Source organism: Pogoniulus pusillus, chromosome 4, assembly GCF_015220805.1.
Source record: "Pogoniulus pusillus isolate bPogPus1 chromosome 4, bPogPus1.pri, whole genome shotgun sequence".
In the NCBI taxonomy this organism is placed as follows: domain Eukaryota; kingdom Metazoa; phylum Chordata; class Aves; order Piciformes; family Lybiidae; genus Pogoniulus; species Pogoniulus pusillus.
Window position 1 is genome coordinate 37,081,070 of NC_087267.1, and position 15,946 is coordinate 37,097,015.

The 15,946-nt window shown below is 38.1% G+C and overlaps 1 protein-coding gene across 1 annotated transcript in view; it reads right to left on the reverse strand.

Annotated features, from left to right (window-relative positions):
- Nucleotides 1–8,840: 8,840 nt before the first annotated feature.
- Nucleotides 8,841–15,946, reverse strand: part of SEMA3A (semaphorin 3A) — a 185,647-nt gene continuing 178,541 nt past the window's right edge. Inside the window, exons 16-17 of the mRNA XM_064142584.1 lie at nucleotides 12,666–12,808; nucleotides 8,841–11,088 (exon numbers count right to left, since the gene is read on the reverse strand). Of these exons, the coding sequence (XP_063998654.1) occupies nucleotides 10,633–11,088; nucleotides 12,666–12,808 (599 nt within the window). The 3' untranslated portion in view covers nucleotides 8,841–10,632. The remainder of the gene's footprint in view (nucleotides 11,089–12,665; nucleotides 12,809–15,946) is intronic.

Below are 15,946 nucleotides of genomic sequence, written 5' to 3' on the forward strand. Positions count from 1 at the left end.
TCTTTTAGCATTCCATTATGTCTGTAATGCTCAAATGAATTGGGAGAGCTCAGTCCATGTACCCATTTCTGTACAGAAAAAACAAAACAAATAAACAAACAACCCCCGCAAACAAACAAACAAACAAAAAGGAGCTGAGTAAAACTTAGTGAGCACAAAGAAAAGCTTCTAACCTTACTGGACTTTGCGTTGTTTTTGTGTGCTCATCAGAGGCTCTGAATCAGACACCTTAAGCACATTCTTGCATGATTATTCATGACTTATACACATGTTGCTGCTTCTATGGTACACTCTGGAGCAGAATTTTTCTTGCTTTGTGTCTGAATCTTTTCATATAATTTGATTTTAATTACTCTTCTGTGTAAAGATAATGCAGACCCAACTAGTGCCCCAGTTGAATAACTGTCTGGATGTCCTGTGCAGAAGAAAGACTATTTGTGCTGTTATCCATACCAGGTAGCTAAGGAAAAGTGAACTTTTTTGTTCTGTGGTCATTGAAATGTAGAGGATCTAGGTCTGTTAGAGCACTGTGGAATTTTCACTTCATTTCCCTTAATTAATCAGCTATATGCACATGCCACTATTCTAAACGTGCCAAAGATTCAAGAAATCATGCTGTATTTTTGTCTTTAATGCTAACCAGTATACTTAGCTAGATCCAAACCCAAATAAATAAAACTGTGTGTTCCACCAGCCTTTTCATTGACTGGAATCTATCAGATAGGGTACTGAAAGTTATGAATTTCAGTCTTTGTGCTGTTCACTGTGGCTCAAAATGTTCCTTGTGAAAGCTAAGCAGTTTGATGCTAGTGTAAAGCAATTGAATATATAACAGGGTTTCAAACTACCATAAATATTTCACATCTCTGTGATCTTCACTAGCTTGAGAGGGAGAAATGGTTGACTGTAGAAGAATTAAACTATTTATACTGAAATTCACTGTTGCATGTCAAAACGTGGCTGAAAAACTCTCTGGACACTGAGTGGAACACACGCGATGCGTGCTCAGCAAATAATGGTTCTTTATCGCCAAGAAATTCTCCTCTTTGTCATTCACTATGCTTCAGCAATATCTTGGCAACTGGAGACACTGTTGCTTGTTAAAAACATTTTTGCAAATATTTGGAGCTATTGTCAGCACTATTTTTTTTTTTTTTTTAATATGCTCTTGCACCTAGGAGGAGCTGAAACATTAAATAAGGCTCCAGGAATACTCCTAGATAGGGTGTCCTCATGAACTGAAGTTTGCATATAATATGCACGTAAATCATGTTAAATCTTTCTATGTCCACTAAAAAAGGTTTAGGGGTGGCCTGTAGATAATCATGAATATCAGAGCATAATATCTGGATGCTTTTTAATAAGAAAACATGGACAAAAATATTTTAATATTAATAGGTGCTGGAACGTGTACAGAGAAGGGCAACAAAGCTGGTGAAAGGCCTGGAACACAAACCCTAAGAGGAGTGACTGAGGGAGCTGGGGGTGTGCAGCCTAGAGAAGAGGAGGCTCGGGGGGACCTCACTGCTGTCTACACTACCTGAAGGGACACTGTAGCCAGGTGGGGGTTGGTCTCTTCTGCCAGGCAACCAGCAATAGAACAAGGGGACACAGTCTCAAGTTGTGCCGGGGAGGTCTAGGCTGGATGTCAGGAGGAAGTTCTTGCCAGAGAGAGTGATTGGCATTGGAAAGGGCTGCCCAGGGAGGTGGTGGAGTCACTGTGCCTGGGTTCAAGAAAAGCCTGGTTGAGGCACTTAGTGCCATGGTCTAGTTGAATGGATAGGGCTGGGTGCTAGGTTGGACTGGATGATGTTGGAGGTTTCTTCCAACCTGGTTGATTCTATGATTCTATGATCACAAAATAGTACTCTCTTTTCAACTCTCACTGTCTTCTATAATTCTGATTCATTTTGTTTTCAAATCTAGGTGTTTAAAGTTAAACACATTCTTTCCTGTTGTGTCACTAGTATGAAAGTTACTTGTGTTACAGGCACCAAACGTTTCTGAGCTCCCTGTAAGCCCGTTGGAAATATTCACCACGAAGAAGAGCACTGTTGACAATGGCCGTAAAATGGACTGTATAATTGCTAAACCTTGTCACCTCACATGGCTCAATCTATAAATATTTTGGTTGCTTGCTTTTGAAATGAAACGAATAATTTTTTTAGTGGTTTTCTTTTAGCAACTGTATTTCTTGGATAAAAACTGATTTTTTAAACATTGAACCAGTAGCAAATTACTTTAGGTAAATATGGCTTTATAAAAGAAATGCTGACAAAGCCCTATGGCAGAGCACCAGTGACTACTATAGTCACAAATTAACAAATGGAAGAGACAAGTTTAGCCTTCTTCAGAGGAAGTTGTGCAGTCTACCCATTTGCTCCGGTTTATTGAGCTATTAAATGTGGTACTGTTCAGTGAAAGCAGAGTTTATAGGAACATTTTTTTTTCTTTGCAGTGACATGAATAACTGAAAAAAATATGATGTGGAAATAAAGGGCCTAAGGGGATTGGTCATGCAAAACATAGCTGAAATGTTTGCACTTCTTTTGTCTGTGTCCTGGGTTAGGGTGGATCCATCCCCCAGTAGAACGAATTCACTGCAACACGGGGTTTTAGGAAAGTCAGGGGAAAATGAAATTGTATTTCTTATAGTTTAAATGTAATAGTATAAGGAGAAATAAGCTACTAGAGAAATACAGTAACTTTAATGAAGATGGGGAAGGGGTCAAGCGGCATTGAAGCAGCAAAAGCAGCAGCAGCAGCCAAAACAGCAGCGGGGCAACCAGCAATAGAACAAGGGGACACAGTCTCAAGTTGTGCCGGGGAAAGTATAGGCTGGATGTTAGGAGGAAGTTCTTCCCAGAGTGATTGGCATTGGAATGGGCTGCCCAGGGAGGTGGTGGAGTCACCATCCCTGGAGGTGTTCAAGAAAAGCCTGGATGAGGCACTTAGTGCCATGGTCTAGTTGAGTGGATAGGGCTGGGTGCTAGGTTGGACTGGATGATGTTGGAGGTTTCTTCCAACCTGGCTGATCCTACGATTCTAAGATAGCAGCAAGCACAGCTGAAGCAGCAGAAGCAGCAAGGAAGAGGTATAAACTGTGCTTTCAAACATAAAGCTCTTGATGCTCCAATGAAATTATATTAACTTATCCATTGTTGCCATTATATGGCCTATCCCTAGAATGTTCACCTCTCCCCTCAGAGCTTCTACCTCTAAGTTTCTCTATCCTGAATATTTTTATGTCTGAGCTAGAAATCTAGCTCAAACAACCACAGTCTGCTCGTTTCTGCTTTTGCCCCTCTCTTAAGAAATCAAAAGTTCAAGTCACATTTGATACTTGATGCACTGCATCAAGCAGAATTACCATGATCTCATTATCCTTTCTTTTTCATGCAGAATCAGACATCTACACTTGTCTTTTCAGAAACATTTACAATTATTGCTAGTACACAGAAAAAAATGTTCATGGAACTCCCACAAAAATAACAATGGAATCATAGAATCAACCAGGTTGGAAGAGACCTCCAAGATCATCCAGTCCAACCTATCACCCAGCCCTATCCAGTCAACTAGACCATGGCACTAAGTGTCTCATCCAGGCTTTTCTTCAACACCCCCAGGGACGGTGCCTCCACCACCTCCCTGGGCAGCCCATTCCAATGGCAAATCACTCTCTCTGTGGAGAATTTCTTCCTAATATCCAGCCTATACCTACCCTGGCACAACTTGAGACTGTGTCCCCTTGTTCTATTGCTGGTTGCCTGGCAGAAGAGGCCACCCCCCGCCTGGCTACAATGCCCCTTCAGGTAGTTGTAGACAGTAATAAGATCACCCCTGAGCTAATAATAGAATTGTATGATGCCTTATGGTAATACAGGCTGCATGGCTACCCTGCATTGAAGGATGTAAAAAGGAATTTTGTTGCCAGAGCAGATCACTGGATCTAATTTACACTACAGCTGTAATGTTGGGGTACAGCTGGTTATTGTAGGCTTTCAGAAACCAGAAAACTATCACTAAATCTGAAAGAAAAATGTCCTTAGACAACCAAGAGCAATGCAGGAAGGAATACTTAGCTGCAAATGCTACAAGAGAGCCTTGTAGCTGTATAGAGCAGTATGGAGCAGGACCACACTCACACCTAACATTTGTTGAGAGTTTTTAATGTTAGTCTGCATCACCAGTGAAGTCATTAACAGTGCTTCTATTGCTTGCTAAGATCTCCTGCCTCAAAGGAGTGATTTGACATAAACCCCTCTCTATTGCTTGCTAAGATCTCCACTCAAAGGCGTGGTCTGACACAGACCCACTTTCCTCAGTCTCCACAGAGGAAGTGAGACTTACAAGGATATTTGTTGTGTCACTGCCAGTGCCAGAGTGCATTTGGGGACACTAATGCCCTTTTGCAACTTTGGGCCTTCCCCACCCCAGAACCCCATTCCAACCCCTAGAGCCATCAGTGGCTGTCCAAGTGAGGCCACAGAGTAGCATCTCCAGTCCTACCACAACCCTGCCCATGGCAGTGCCAAGCTCCATTCACCTTTGGATGGAGCCTTCAGTTCCCATCCTCCAAGAGGTATCTGATGCCCAGGGCTGAGTCTGCCTCATCTGACCCCAGCCCATCCTGCTCCAGGCTGAGAAGGATGCAACACGGATGTGAGTACCTGCCCTGCCACCCCTGGGAAGTCCTCCAGCCCAGGAAAATCTCATCTCTTGTGATTCCATGACAGACATTGTGCTGTACCTCCACAGTTCAACTATAATCAAGACATGTTTTCAACTTCCCACCAAGAACTGATTTTAGACCTACTAATGAGAAAAGAACATTTATAGGTCTACAGTACTAACAGATATAGTAAGAGTAGACTGCATGGTAGTCTGTCTGGAATGGCTGGATACAGAGCAGCTCAGGGGATTCTGGCCATCTGAAACTGACTTCTCCCATGTTTGTTGAAGAAGACATTACTGTAGAAACTATGTAACGATGTTTCTGGCATATTATTGAGGCAAAAAGAACCCCATTTCCTAAAGGGCTGGAAAAGTGCTGAGAAAGAAAGGGAAGTTGCTCTTTTAACCTAAGTGAAACTTTTTTGGTGTGGAGATAAATTTTCACTAGAGCTTTGGGATTTAGCTCAGACCATCCTGAAGTTCTCCAAAATGTCAAACTGATAAATTCCAGGATAAAAATGTCCCAAGCAAGTTTCTAGTTTTTCCATGAATCTCCTCCAACCTTTCATGCTACTATTTATGGGGAGTAAAGAAGCTGGCTGGTTTACTAATACTCTAATCTACTTGTATCCTGTTACTGAGCATTATGGGGAGAATGGTCCTTTTGTTTTAGGCTTTGGAAAAAAGCCTAAATCAAAACTTTGCCTCCCTTTAAATAGACGCTTGATGGGGAGCTCAGTGAATTCAACCTGTAAGGAAAGAGAATGGTGTGTCAGTCTTCACAAAGGAAACATTTACAACAACATATAGCTGAGGCTGCCAATAGTGCTCTTCAGAGATGCACTAGGATTACATGGAGAGCCTTAAATGCTTCAGGAAAAAGAAAATTTAATCTCAGTGAAAGTTAGCTGTTTAAAATATATATGTGAATATATGTATACATATATATATATGAATGGATAAACATTAAACTCCAAACGTTTCCTCTTTCTTCTTACTCAGTGTCAGCAAAGGCTGTCCCTAGGCATTCTACATTTCTAGCAATACAGCAAATTAGTAACAGAGGACAACCACTTTACCTGCGCTCTGCAGTCAGATCTAGCAAAGAACATAGAATGGCTATATCCAGAAACTAATGTTTTCCTTTGTGAGCATTTACAATCTATGTACTGAACAGGCAAAAAAAGTAATAGAAATACTCTAATATGAATTCCTGTCCTTGATTCTGCAGCTATTTTTGGATCAGAGTTGCCTGGATGCTGACGAAGGTCTATGTTCATTTTCAGAAGACAATAGTAACAAAATATCCTTGCAACATTCTTTCAAACTGTACATCTCTATCCTTGCTTTACAGGAAGGAACACAAGCAAAGCTGAATGGATTAATGATGATTAAGTACTACTGGTTGTTTCCTCAGTTCTGTATGTGCTAAATGAAAATAATGACACTTTCTTTCTTCCATTTCTTGTGTGGTGTATTTAAAATCCATGCTTTCCAGGACAACATTTTTCTCATTAGCTGTTTTCACAATGCTTATTGCCATGGCATAATACTTTCAAATAGAACCCTTAGGCACTTACAAACAGCTACTAAGTTTACCCAAGGATACAAGAGCATATCGGTAACAGACAGAACCTCATTTATTCTACTTGCTGCCTGTGCAAGCTGGTTCCCAAAAGAAAGCAGCTGTAAGAAGCCATTAGGGTGAGTTTCATCAAGTACAGCAACTTACTCTCATTCACATGGGTTTGAAACTGATGTGCAATTTGGTTAATGGATAGTGTATGGGAGGGCCAGGAGGTGTATGTGTGGCTTTATCTGTAGAAGCCCATGCAACTGTGTCAAAAGATAGGCTGAAAATCAGTTTAGAGCTTTCATTTAGGCACTTTTAGTTTGTAGTTCTCAAAAAAAAAAGAAACAATGAATGGCATTAATAAAACAGAAACCCTTCTGGACTAGCAGACTGCGTATACATAAATAGCATTATATTAGCAACAATGTACTCCATACGCTCACAAAGGTTACAGGGAACATTTCCATGTAAATAGTCATGACAGTGAACTTCAAATATTTGGAAGAAATGTTTATTTAACAACTGAATGCATGCTAAAAGAAATAATTTACAGCAGCAGTTTCATTACATTTTTTTTCCCTCTCCAGTTTTCTAGTTCCCATCTGAATTGAAGTGATAAATACAGAAGTAGAATTATTTACTACGCAGCGAAGAATGTGCTTAAAGAATAAGCACAAAACTTTGGCACTGATGTAGCAAATAAGCCACCTCATCACCTGTGTGGCAAAATCTTGCATTTTAGTGTTATGCTGAACACACTGAAATGGAGTACCTCTAGATAACAGGACTTTACACTGTACCTCCTTAGCTAGTCCAAAATATTTACATCTCTTTTGGCTAATGTGTAGGTAGCAAAAACTGAACTATTAAACACATACCATTGATATTCACTAAATAATACATAAAAAGGATCAGTAAATGCGCATTCACATGCATTTAATTTCATTGTTTCTGCTTTTTTTTTTTACATAGTGATTTTTTTCGGTCATGAAGATTAGCTCTGGTCTGCAAAGATACACAATTTTCTTAGTTTGATGTAACAGTTTAACAGAACCATACAGTTTTCAGGAGCCTTTGAACAAATTCCCATCTTCAGTGATCCACGCCAAGTCCAAAGTCTAGATGAATAAGATTCAATGCATTTTTGTTCCTTGCAAATGGTTATCTTAAATAAAAACAGCCTTTTCTGGTTATAAATGAAACCCTTTATTTCTCTCCAGCTTAAACACAAAATTTTTTACTTACTTTTTCTGACACCTGAACTAGGGGTTTAGAGGAGTTTAATGGTGATTTAAAGAAATACTATTTTTACTTTTACCCTCAAACCTTAAATTGCTTTATACATTAATGAGTTCAATAGGAGTATGAATTTTACTGAAGCTGCAGGACAGCTTCCTGTACATGAATTCACTAAGGCCTATGTTAATTGAAAAAAAAAAAAGTCATTTCACATCAGTATTGAATGCTGTTTCAACTTGATCAGAATATGAACCTGGAAAATAAAATAAAATAAAATAAAATAAAATAAAATAAAATAAAATAAAATAAAATAAATAAAATAAAATAAAATAAAATCCTTCTGAGTTGATCTTCTGCCCTCCAATTTATATTAAAAAAAAAATGAAGACATTAGCAAGACTGCTTGTGTCAGTAAGGATTGGGTTGATGTTTGTATTCTCCAATTAGACTGCCAGTTCCTGGTGAAAACATGGCACTTTCTGTAATTCTGTTCTCACAGTTTATCCGGCTCTGTGTAGTAAAGAATATCTTTGAATCCTGACTTCACTTGTTTCCTCTTCAGAGGTGCTGAAAGAGTTTGATTTTGGTTTGATTTTTTGCATCAAGTTGTACAGAGTCAGTTGCTATGAGCACGGTAGAAAAAAGTAAGTTTAGACAGCATATCTATTATGCAAAAAAAGGAAGCAAAGTCAGTTAGAGTCTGTTGAAATCAACATACAGTTTTGCCACTGTATGCTTTGAAGTTTGTTTTGAAAGTGTTTCCTTTTCTAGCAGAGGATTCTCATGACTTGATGGTACACAGTGGCCCTACACAAAAGGCCAAAGAATGTTCTTTGGTTACAGTTACACAATTCAGCTGACAGCAGTGCTCAGAAATAAATCAAGATGATCCTAAAAATGATGCATATGTACCAGAAAGTTCTACCTATAGTTCTACATAGTTCTACCTATGCTTTAATTCATCTCTTTTCAGCACATCATGAAAGCACAGAATTTATTGGCATATTAAATTCTTAGGAGTCAAGTTGAACATGAGAGACTTAAAGATGTTTTAAAACTAAATTCCCAAATGCTTTTCCTAAATCATGGCCTTGCAGCATTGTCTTGGTCTATTCCAAGAATTTTTCTGCTCAAGAATTACATGACAAAATATCTTGCAAGTTCCTACCCTTGCAAAAGATTCAAAGGGGACTAAAGTGACAATCCAATTGGTATGGAGGCAAGAAGCCAAGCTTTCACTAACCAGAAGGATACTTGAATTAGTGATCGGCAAGGAAACTGGGACATATTGTGAGAGAAGCTGTCACAGCAGTTGTGTTATACTGTATCCAATAAGGCTGATAGTGTAGTGATGGATAAATTAAATCATCTGGAGTGAAGAACAACAAAGCAGACAAGTCATCAATACAGAGACACTTTTATATAAAAGCTCCTTTAACAAACTAAGAACTTTGTTCTCATAATTATCCCCACAATGACATTACCTGAAATTATGTCATTTGCAGAATATACCAAGATAAAAAACGGGAGGCTGGAGAAAGATGATCCCAAAAGAACTGGACACCATATAACAGGACCAAAGGCACATCTGTGCTGAGGAGAATAAATCCACTGCTTGTAATCCTGAACTGATACTTAGGGTGCAAGTACTTTGACTGTTTTACCGTGTTGCTCTCCTCTATTTAGAATAAGACAGAAGGGCAGGACCAAAGAAACTCTTATTACAAACGAATCTTAAGACGAATTTCACCGATTTACTACTGCAGCAGACTTCTCCCACAGATAAAACTATCCTTTCAATCTCAAAACAGCAAGTTACCTTTGAGGTTACTACTTATATGGCCTGGTGCTAGTTTTTTGCATTTGGGTGATCTGGTCCACAGAAGGAATGGAGCACTGAGAATCAGTAGTGTGGATATGTTTCTACCATCAAGCTGGGAATAAAACTCCTTAAGTTGGTATCTGATAGTCTGTGAGCCATAATATTTAAATATTAGCATTCACAAATATTTATGAATGAAGAAAGCAAGAGTGTAATTAGTAGAGGGTACTTTAATGCTATTTAATTTTTTCCCTTTAATTAAAAGAAAATATACAACTGAAAATCAATGCTCTCCTCTTCATTGGGTCAATCAATAGCAAGGTATTATGCAGGTTGAATAATATCAAATACCACACTTAGAAGAAAAGAATGCAGAAAACTTCCATGCTATACAATGCCTTTCATGTTAAAATAGCTTAGTTTTAGAATTGTTTTGAAGTTACATGTCATATACATTATTAAGAGGGGAGGAAGCTTACTTCAGTGTGACTATCTCTGCTGGAAGATTTTCCAAACAAAATGGTAAAGCAGCCTATAATTGGGAGTTGTCTTTTTTTTCCTCTAAACCAATAATTACAAAGTACAATATAACTAACACAAAAAGTCTAATCTATTTTAGAAAAGAGCTAATGTTTGCTGCATATTTTTCATGGTACATTTAAATTAGTTTTAATAAAATACATCTTTAGATCAAGGCTGAAAGAAGTCATCAGTAGTAGGCCAGTGTACTCCACATTTCTTGTTCTTCCTGATGATGGATGGTTTATGTTGTTCAGATTTCCCCAATCTCATTCAATATTGTTTTTCCTCTTCTAGTATATATAAATAGAAGAACTGGTAGACAAAACAAGACCAAAATCCTTGTGTCCAATCATGTGTTTAGACGTTCATCAGCTGAATGAGTTCATGCAGTTTTATACACAAGTCTAGAAATGGAAGTGCTGATGATGAGAAGTGGGTTTCAATTTTCTTTTCTTTAAGATGGTAGCACAAAATACAGCTTTTTGTTTACATCTCAGGCAAGGTAGAAAGCAAAACTTGCCTGTTGAACACTTGCAGAACTTTTTGAGCAGTAAGCTAGGTCCAGGTGAGTTATCATCCATGAAACCATGGTCCTTCTGGTCTTAGAATTAGAGCAGAGAGGAAGGATTTACTAGCAAAGTTAGAAATGGATTTTATTTAAACCTGGTGGAAATTGTTAGAACTTTCCACTCTTGTAAACATCCACATAATGCCATGAAAAAGTTCATGAATATTGCATTTTTTTCCAGTTATCTGTCTATATAATTTTCTACTTGGATGAGGTTCCTAGAGGTAATGTAGCTCAGACACTCCGTGGTGCCCTCTCAAATTCATGGGTCCTCCTGTTCCTACCTTTTTTATTCTCTTGTAGGTGCTTCCACTTATTTGTATTCACTTGTGCATTGGTGGGCCTTTGCCGACGTTGCTTGCGGTCTCTTTTCCAAACCTGCTCACAGAACTCATCCATTGTGTTGAGATTGGGGTGATTGATTAACTGCATGAAGTCTCTATACCAGATCTTTTGACTGGGAGTCATGCTATTGGTAGCATCCTTGATCTTGGAGGCATCACCATCTTCTTCTTTATGGAGCAGCTCTTCCAGGTGGTCAGTATCAATCACTTCCAGGGTCACTTTGAGCAAAGTTTGAATGAAGCCATGTTCCACAGCATGACAAAAATAAATACCAGAGTCTCTCCGCTGAAGGCTCCGCAGGAGTAGGCCCTGTTCTGTCCGAATCATGTGCTCATCCACTTTGATCTGTATTTGAAACAAGCAGGAATTTCAGTAGTTATCTTTCATACACATGCAACATTACCCTCTAATTGTACTAGTTCCTCAGCACTACTCCTTTTGGGTGGTAAAACTTGGCCAAAAATTCCCAAAACCACATGAATGGAAAGCGCCTCATCAGTTGTCTGTCTTTATGGAGGACTCTGGTACTCTCAAAAAAACTCCTGATGTACTGCAAAGAGTGTGAGAGATTGAGAATTTACTCCTGAGAATCAGGAGAATTTCTCCTGATTGAGAACTTACTGCTGCTGAACAAAGATCTGTATTAACCCTGTCAGACGAACTTGTGGGCGAGACTGTAGAAGATGCAAGCCTATAAACCAGCAGAATCAACATGGATACATTTAACTGTACTACCAAGGTCACATTTATAATGATCTTTTAGTCAAGCCCAGATATATGGGTCAGAAAGATTCTCTGTCCTTCCACTACTCCTGACTATAAAAGCCCTTATGCACAGAAGTGGGTTCTGTGTAACTGGAGAATTTACAAACAAACAATAAGGATTCAATCTCAAAATCAAAATAGGCAAAAAGCTGCCATCCAAAATACAGTAATTTTTTTTTCTGAATTAATTAACTAATTAATATTATTTAATTCTTTCAATGCACATGCTGCTGCAAAGAGGCCACAGACCTACACACTGCTCTCTCCACCAAGAATAAAGTCTAAATAATTTACTACCTATGCAAACGAGGCTAACAGCGAAAATATCTAAAGATGATAATGTAACTAGATATTCAGTGCATGCTTAAAAAGGCATCAGAACACTTTGGGAATGCTCACAAACAATTTAATGCAACAAACAAGCTTTTGTTTCCTAGCTTCGTTTACCTACCTACCAGAGTAGATTACTCTCTTAAGATACATGTGACCTAGCTTGACAGTAATGCAACTTTGGAATCTCTGTGAGTAATAACATAAGAATGTTGGTGACAAGAGGAGGAGAAAAATAAAGTATCAGGTTAGCATAATCTCAGTAGGGAAACTCAGTGGTTTGGCCTTTATGATTACTTTTGATGGAAAAACAAGTACAAGTTTTCATACTCTTGTGTCCACTTCAGTTCCCAGATCTTCTTTCTGTCTCTGCCTTATCCACAGTACAGTCTAAGAGCATGCAGTACATGACCAGTGCTTCTAATAGACTGCATCCCAGTCAAACAGTAGATTTAATGCAGTAAGGCTATTTTTCAGAGGCAGGTCATTTGAGTATTGTATTCATGCTTTGGTGACACTTAGATACCATGCCAAATTTTTGTATGTTTCAGATATCTAATGGAAAATCAGTATGTTTTGCAGGGGGGTAGCTAGGAAGAGGATATGACTTTTTTTCTGATGTAACAGTCTGTCAAAATGTATTACAGGACTATTAGGATTTTATGGTGATGAGTAAGAATATGGTGAAGAACAGCAAAAATGATAAGACTCCTGAAAAATTCTGCTAAAGTAAAATAATGATGGATGTTACTCTGGGAAGGGCTTAGGTTCAAATATGTATCTTCATAGAAAAAAAACAGTTACACTTCTCTGTCTTATTAATGTACCTCTTCTTTGCGGTCATCATTTTGCTTCTGGAATTGCCAGTAGACTACAGCACGCTGAGATTTTGGACTGCACTCAAGGAAGGTGCTGCTATTCTCTACTCCATAGATAATCTTTTCCTCCAAGGTCTGACCAGTTGGGTTATCTGTAAAACAAGATTAAAAAAAAATAAACAAAGAAACAAAAATAGAAAAGGAAAAATTTGTTTGTTTAGAAATTGGGCTCTTTGAAATAAAAACTTCCCCATACTGGTCATCATTTGGAAAACATCCATCAACATCTCTATCTTTGTAAGAATCCCCACTGCTGTTGTTGTTGTTGTTGTTTATTTTTGTATTTTAAGTCCTTACAGTTATTAACATCTCCATACATGAATTTAATGAATTTCATTGTGAAATTTTGTGTAAGCTTCATTATTATGCATGAAGGAAATCATCCAGGACACAACAAGGATTTTTAATAGCAAACTGCATGCAGTGAGAAAACTCAGGGCATAGCTGCAGAGTGTCTGTAATGATGCCTCCTGGGCTCTATGATCATAATACTTCAGAGTAAAGAGTAAAGTAATAAAACATGAGGCTATTTAAAAGTAGTATAATGTATTTAACTTATATGGCACTGCAGTTTGCTGAAGCTGTTAACGACCAGGAATAATGTTTTTGAGGAAACAATCTTCAATTAATCATTTCCTCTCACACTGCTATAATTTATGGAAATGTAATGAGGTTAATAAAGCAGACATTAGGGGAGGGGAAGGAGAAAGTTAAATAAATTAGTTCCTTTTGTAACAACAATGTTTCAAGATATTCATCAACTTGCTGCAAATATCATACAGCTATAGGACTATGGCGTTTGATTCTTGTCTGATACCACAGGGACTCTAAGGCATCCTATTTAAACTCTCGACCTCAGCTCTTTAAAATGCTGTTATGGACTTAAGTTGAAACAGTACAATAATCCTGGGGAGTAAATTGGGAGGAAGGGATTGGTAAACTATTTAACACTGTGTTGATCTCGTGGGGTTTCCTGACTCTTTGGCATTATTTGCTATTCTTTCCATTTTCATTTTTTGATCTTTAGCAATGGAAGTTTTTAGAAGACTGCTTTTGATGTATTTTAACAGGAAAATGATGTTCAGTTACAATCCTCTCCAAGAAATCCTTTGTCGTTTTGTTTGCTTCCACTGTTCCTTTATCATATTGGCCATGCTGTTTAGCAAACACAGACTGTTTGCTAGATGACTGAGCCAGAGGTAAAAATAAAATTGAGCTCCTGGTTTATGTTGATACAGCAATCATATGTCTTTCCATAATGACTTGCAGCCCTGAGAGAGAGGATGAGAGAAAGGATAGCAAACATAATAGGAACTGGTGCTTGCCCAGTTTTCAGTAAGGAAACATCAAATGGCCTGTTAACACTAAACAAATAGGGAATGGGATAACTTGCTTTCCTCTGCTGGGTTGTGAACATTTCCAGCAAGTAAGTGGGGTGCTATATAAACAACTCAGTGAAACAAATTTTATGACATGTCTAAGAAACCACATCCCCATAAAGAATGTCAGCGAATCATTGAGCCAGGAAGATGGGGAGCAATGGACGGTTGAATTAGAGAGCAAAGCAGCAAGAAAAGAGTAATGCTGGTCTCATTTGATCCAAGGAGACATTCTTCTGGATCCTAAATATTGCTACAAAGGGCATAAATAGATCTTTCTTTGTCAAGGGTACTACTGCTTATGAGCAGATACATATTTTTATATAGAGAGAAATTTCTACTGGAAAACATAAGTGCCTCAAATATCCTTGGAATCAAAGACTCATAGAATATTATTGGTTGGAAGAAAGCTTTAAAAGTCAGTAGTTCAATTCCCCTGCAATAAGCAGGTACATGCTCTATCAGCTTGCTAAGAGCCCTGTCCAATTCCAATCTGCTCTTGGATGTTTCGAAGAATGAGACGTCTATCACCTTTTTAGGCAACCTATCCCAGTGTTTCACCACTCTCATTGGGAAAAATTCCTTCCTTAGATCTAGTCTAAATCTACCTTCCTTAGATCTAGTCTAAATCTACCTTTCTTTCATTTAAAAACAGTCCTATAGTAGTAGGCCTTGCTAAAAATTTGTCCCCATCTTTCTTACAGTCCTCTTTAAGTACTGAAAGGCTACAGTGAAGTCTCACTCAAAGTCCTCTCTTCTCCAGGCTGAATAATCTTGACTGTCCCAGGCTATCTACTAAGCTAGACACAAGTTTTAATGGAAGTTACGTTGATGAGGAGCATTCTGATGTCATTGCAAAATTTGGAATTTTCTCCTGGATCTGTTATAGAGCATTCTAGAGTGTTAGAGATCAACATAGAAAACCCCTTTAAATTTCCTTACAGCTCTAGAAAGTTTCGTATGGATGACAGTCATGTGACAAGAGAGGAAGGATTTAATAGATCCTTCGAATTCCATTTTCATGGAGCAGAGAACAGGACCAGAACTGTCTATAAAGTTTATGTTATATTGAGCACATGAAGTGTAAAAAAGTAAGCACAGTGACAGAATAATCACAGGATCAGAGCGCAGCTCTGGGACTGAGGGAAAACTGAAGAGACCAGGAGGAAGAATGAAAGTCTGTGAAGTTCAGAAGAGCAGCTGGAGGAATTAGAAAATTAGAAGTAATGAAGTCGCTTATGAAATCCAACCCCAAATCCTGTCTGAGAGCAGTATTTCCCAAAATGAACCCAGATGCAATATCAGCTTACTACCCTGATAAATTTCCTTTAAATACATAATTCCTGACATAATTGAAGAAGTATGAAAGGCTAAATACTTCTACCAAGACTGCTTCACAGGTGAATGAATCTCACTACACAGTTGTAATCAAAGTGATCTTTTGAGCTTCCTTTAGGATAAATCATGTGGGAAAAAAAAAGAAGAGAGGTGTCTCTTGATTTACAAATTCCTTTTAACAAAGGAACTTGATTAATTTTGTTGATAGCAGGAGTATGAAACATCTTAAATAATTTGCTCTTTAGGTAACACAAAGAAGGCCATCCTTTTAGATATAAGCAATAATACCTGGCCAAACACCTATACAGTTAAGGATCCTTCTAATGTCGCTGCGTAGTCATTTTATACTACGTAGACATTTACACAGGAAAAGCAACTGAAAGAGCTACCAAAACCTTATTAAAAGCATTGTTGCTGCACACTGATATCAAAGTAAGATTCTGAAAAGTTTTCAAAAGTGAGATATACCCTAAAAGATTTTTGTTTCTCTTTTCCTTGTTTCTGTTGGTTCAC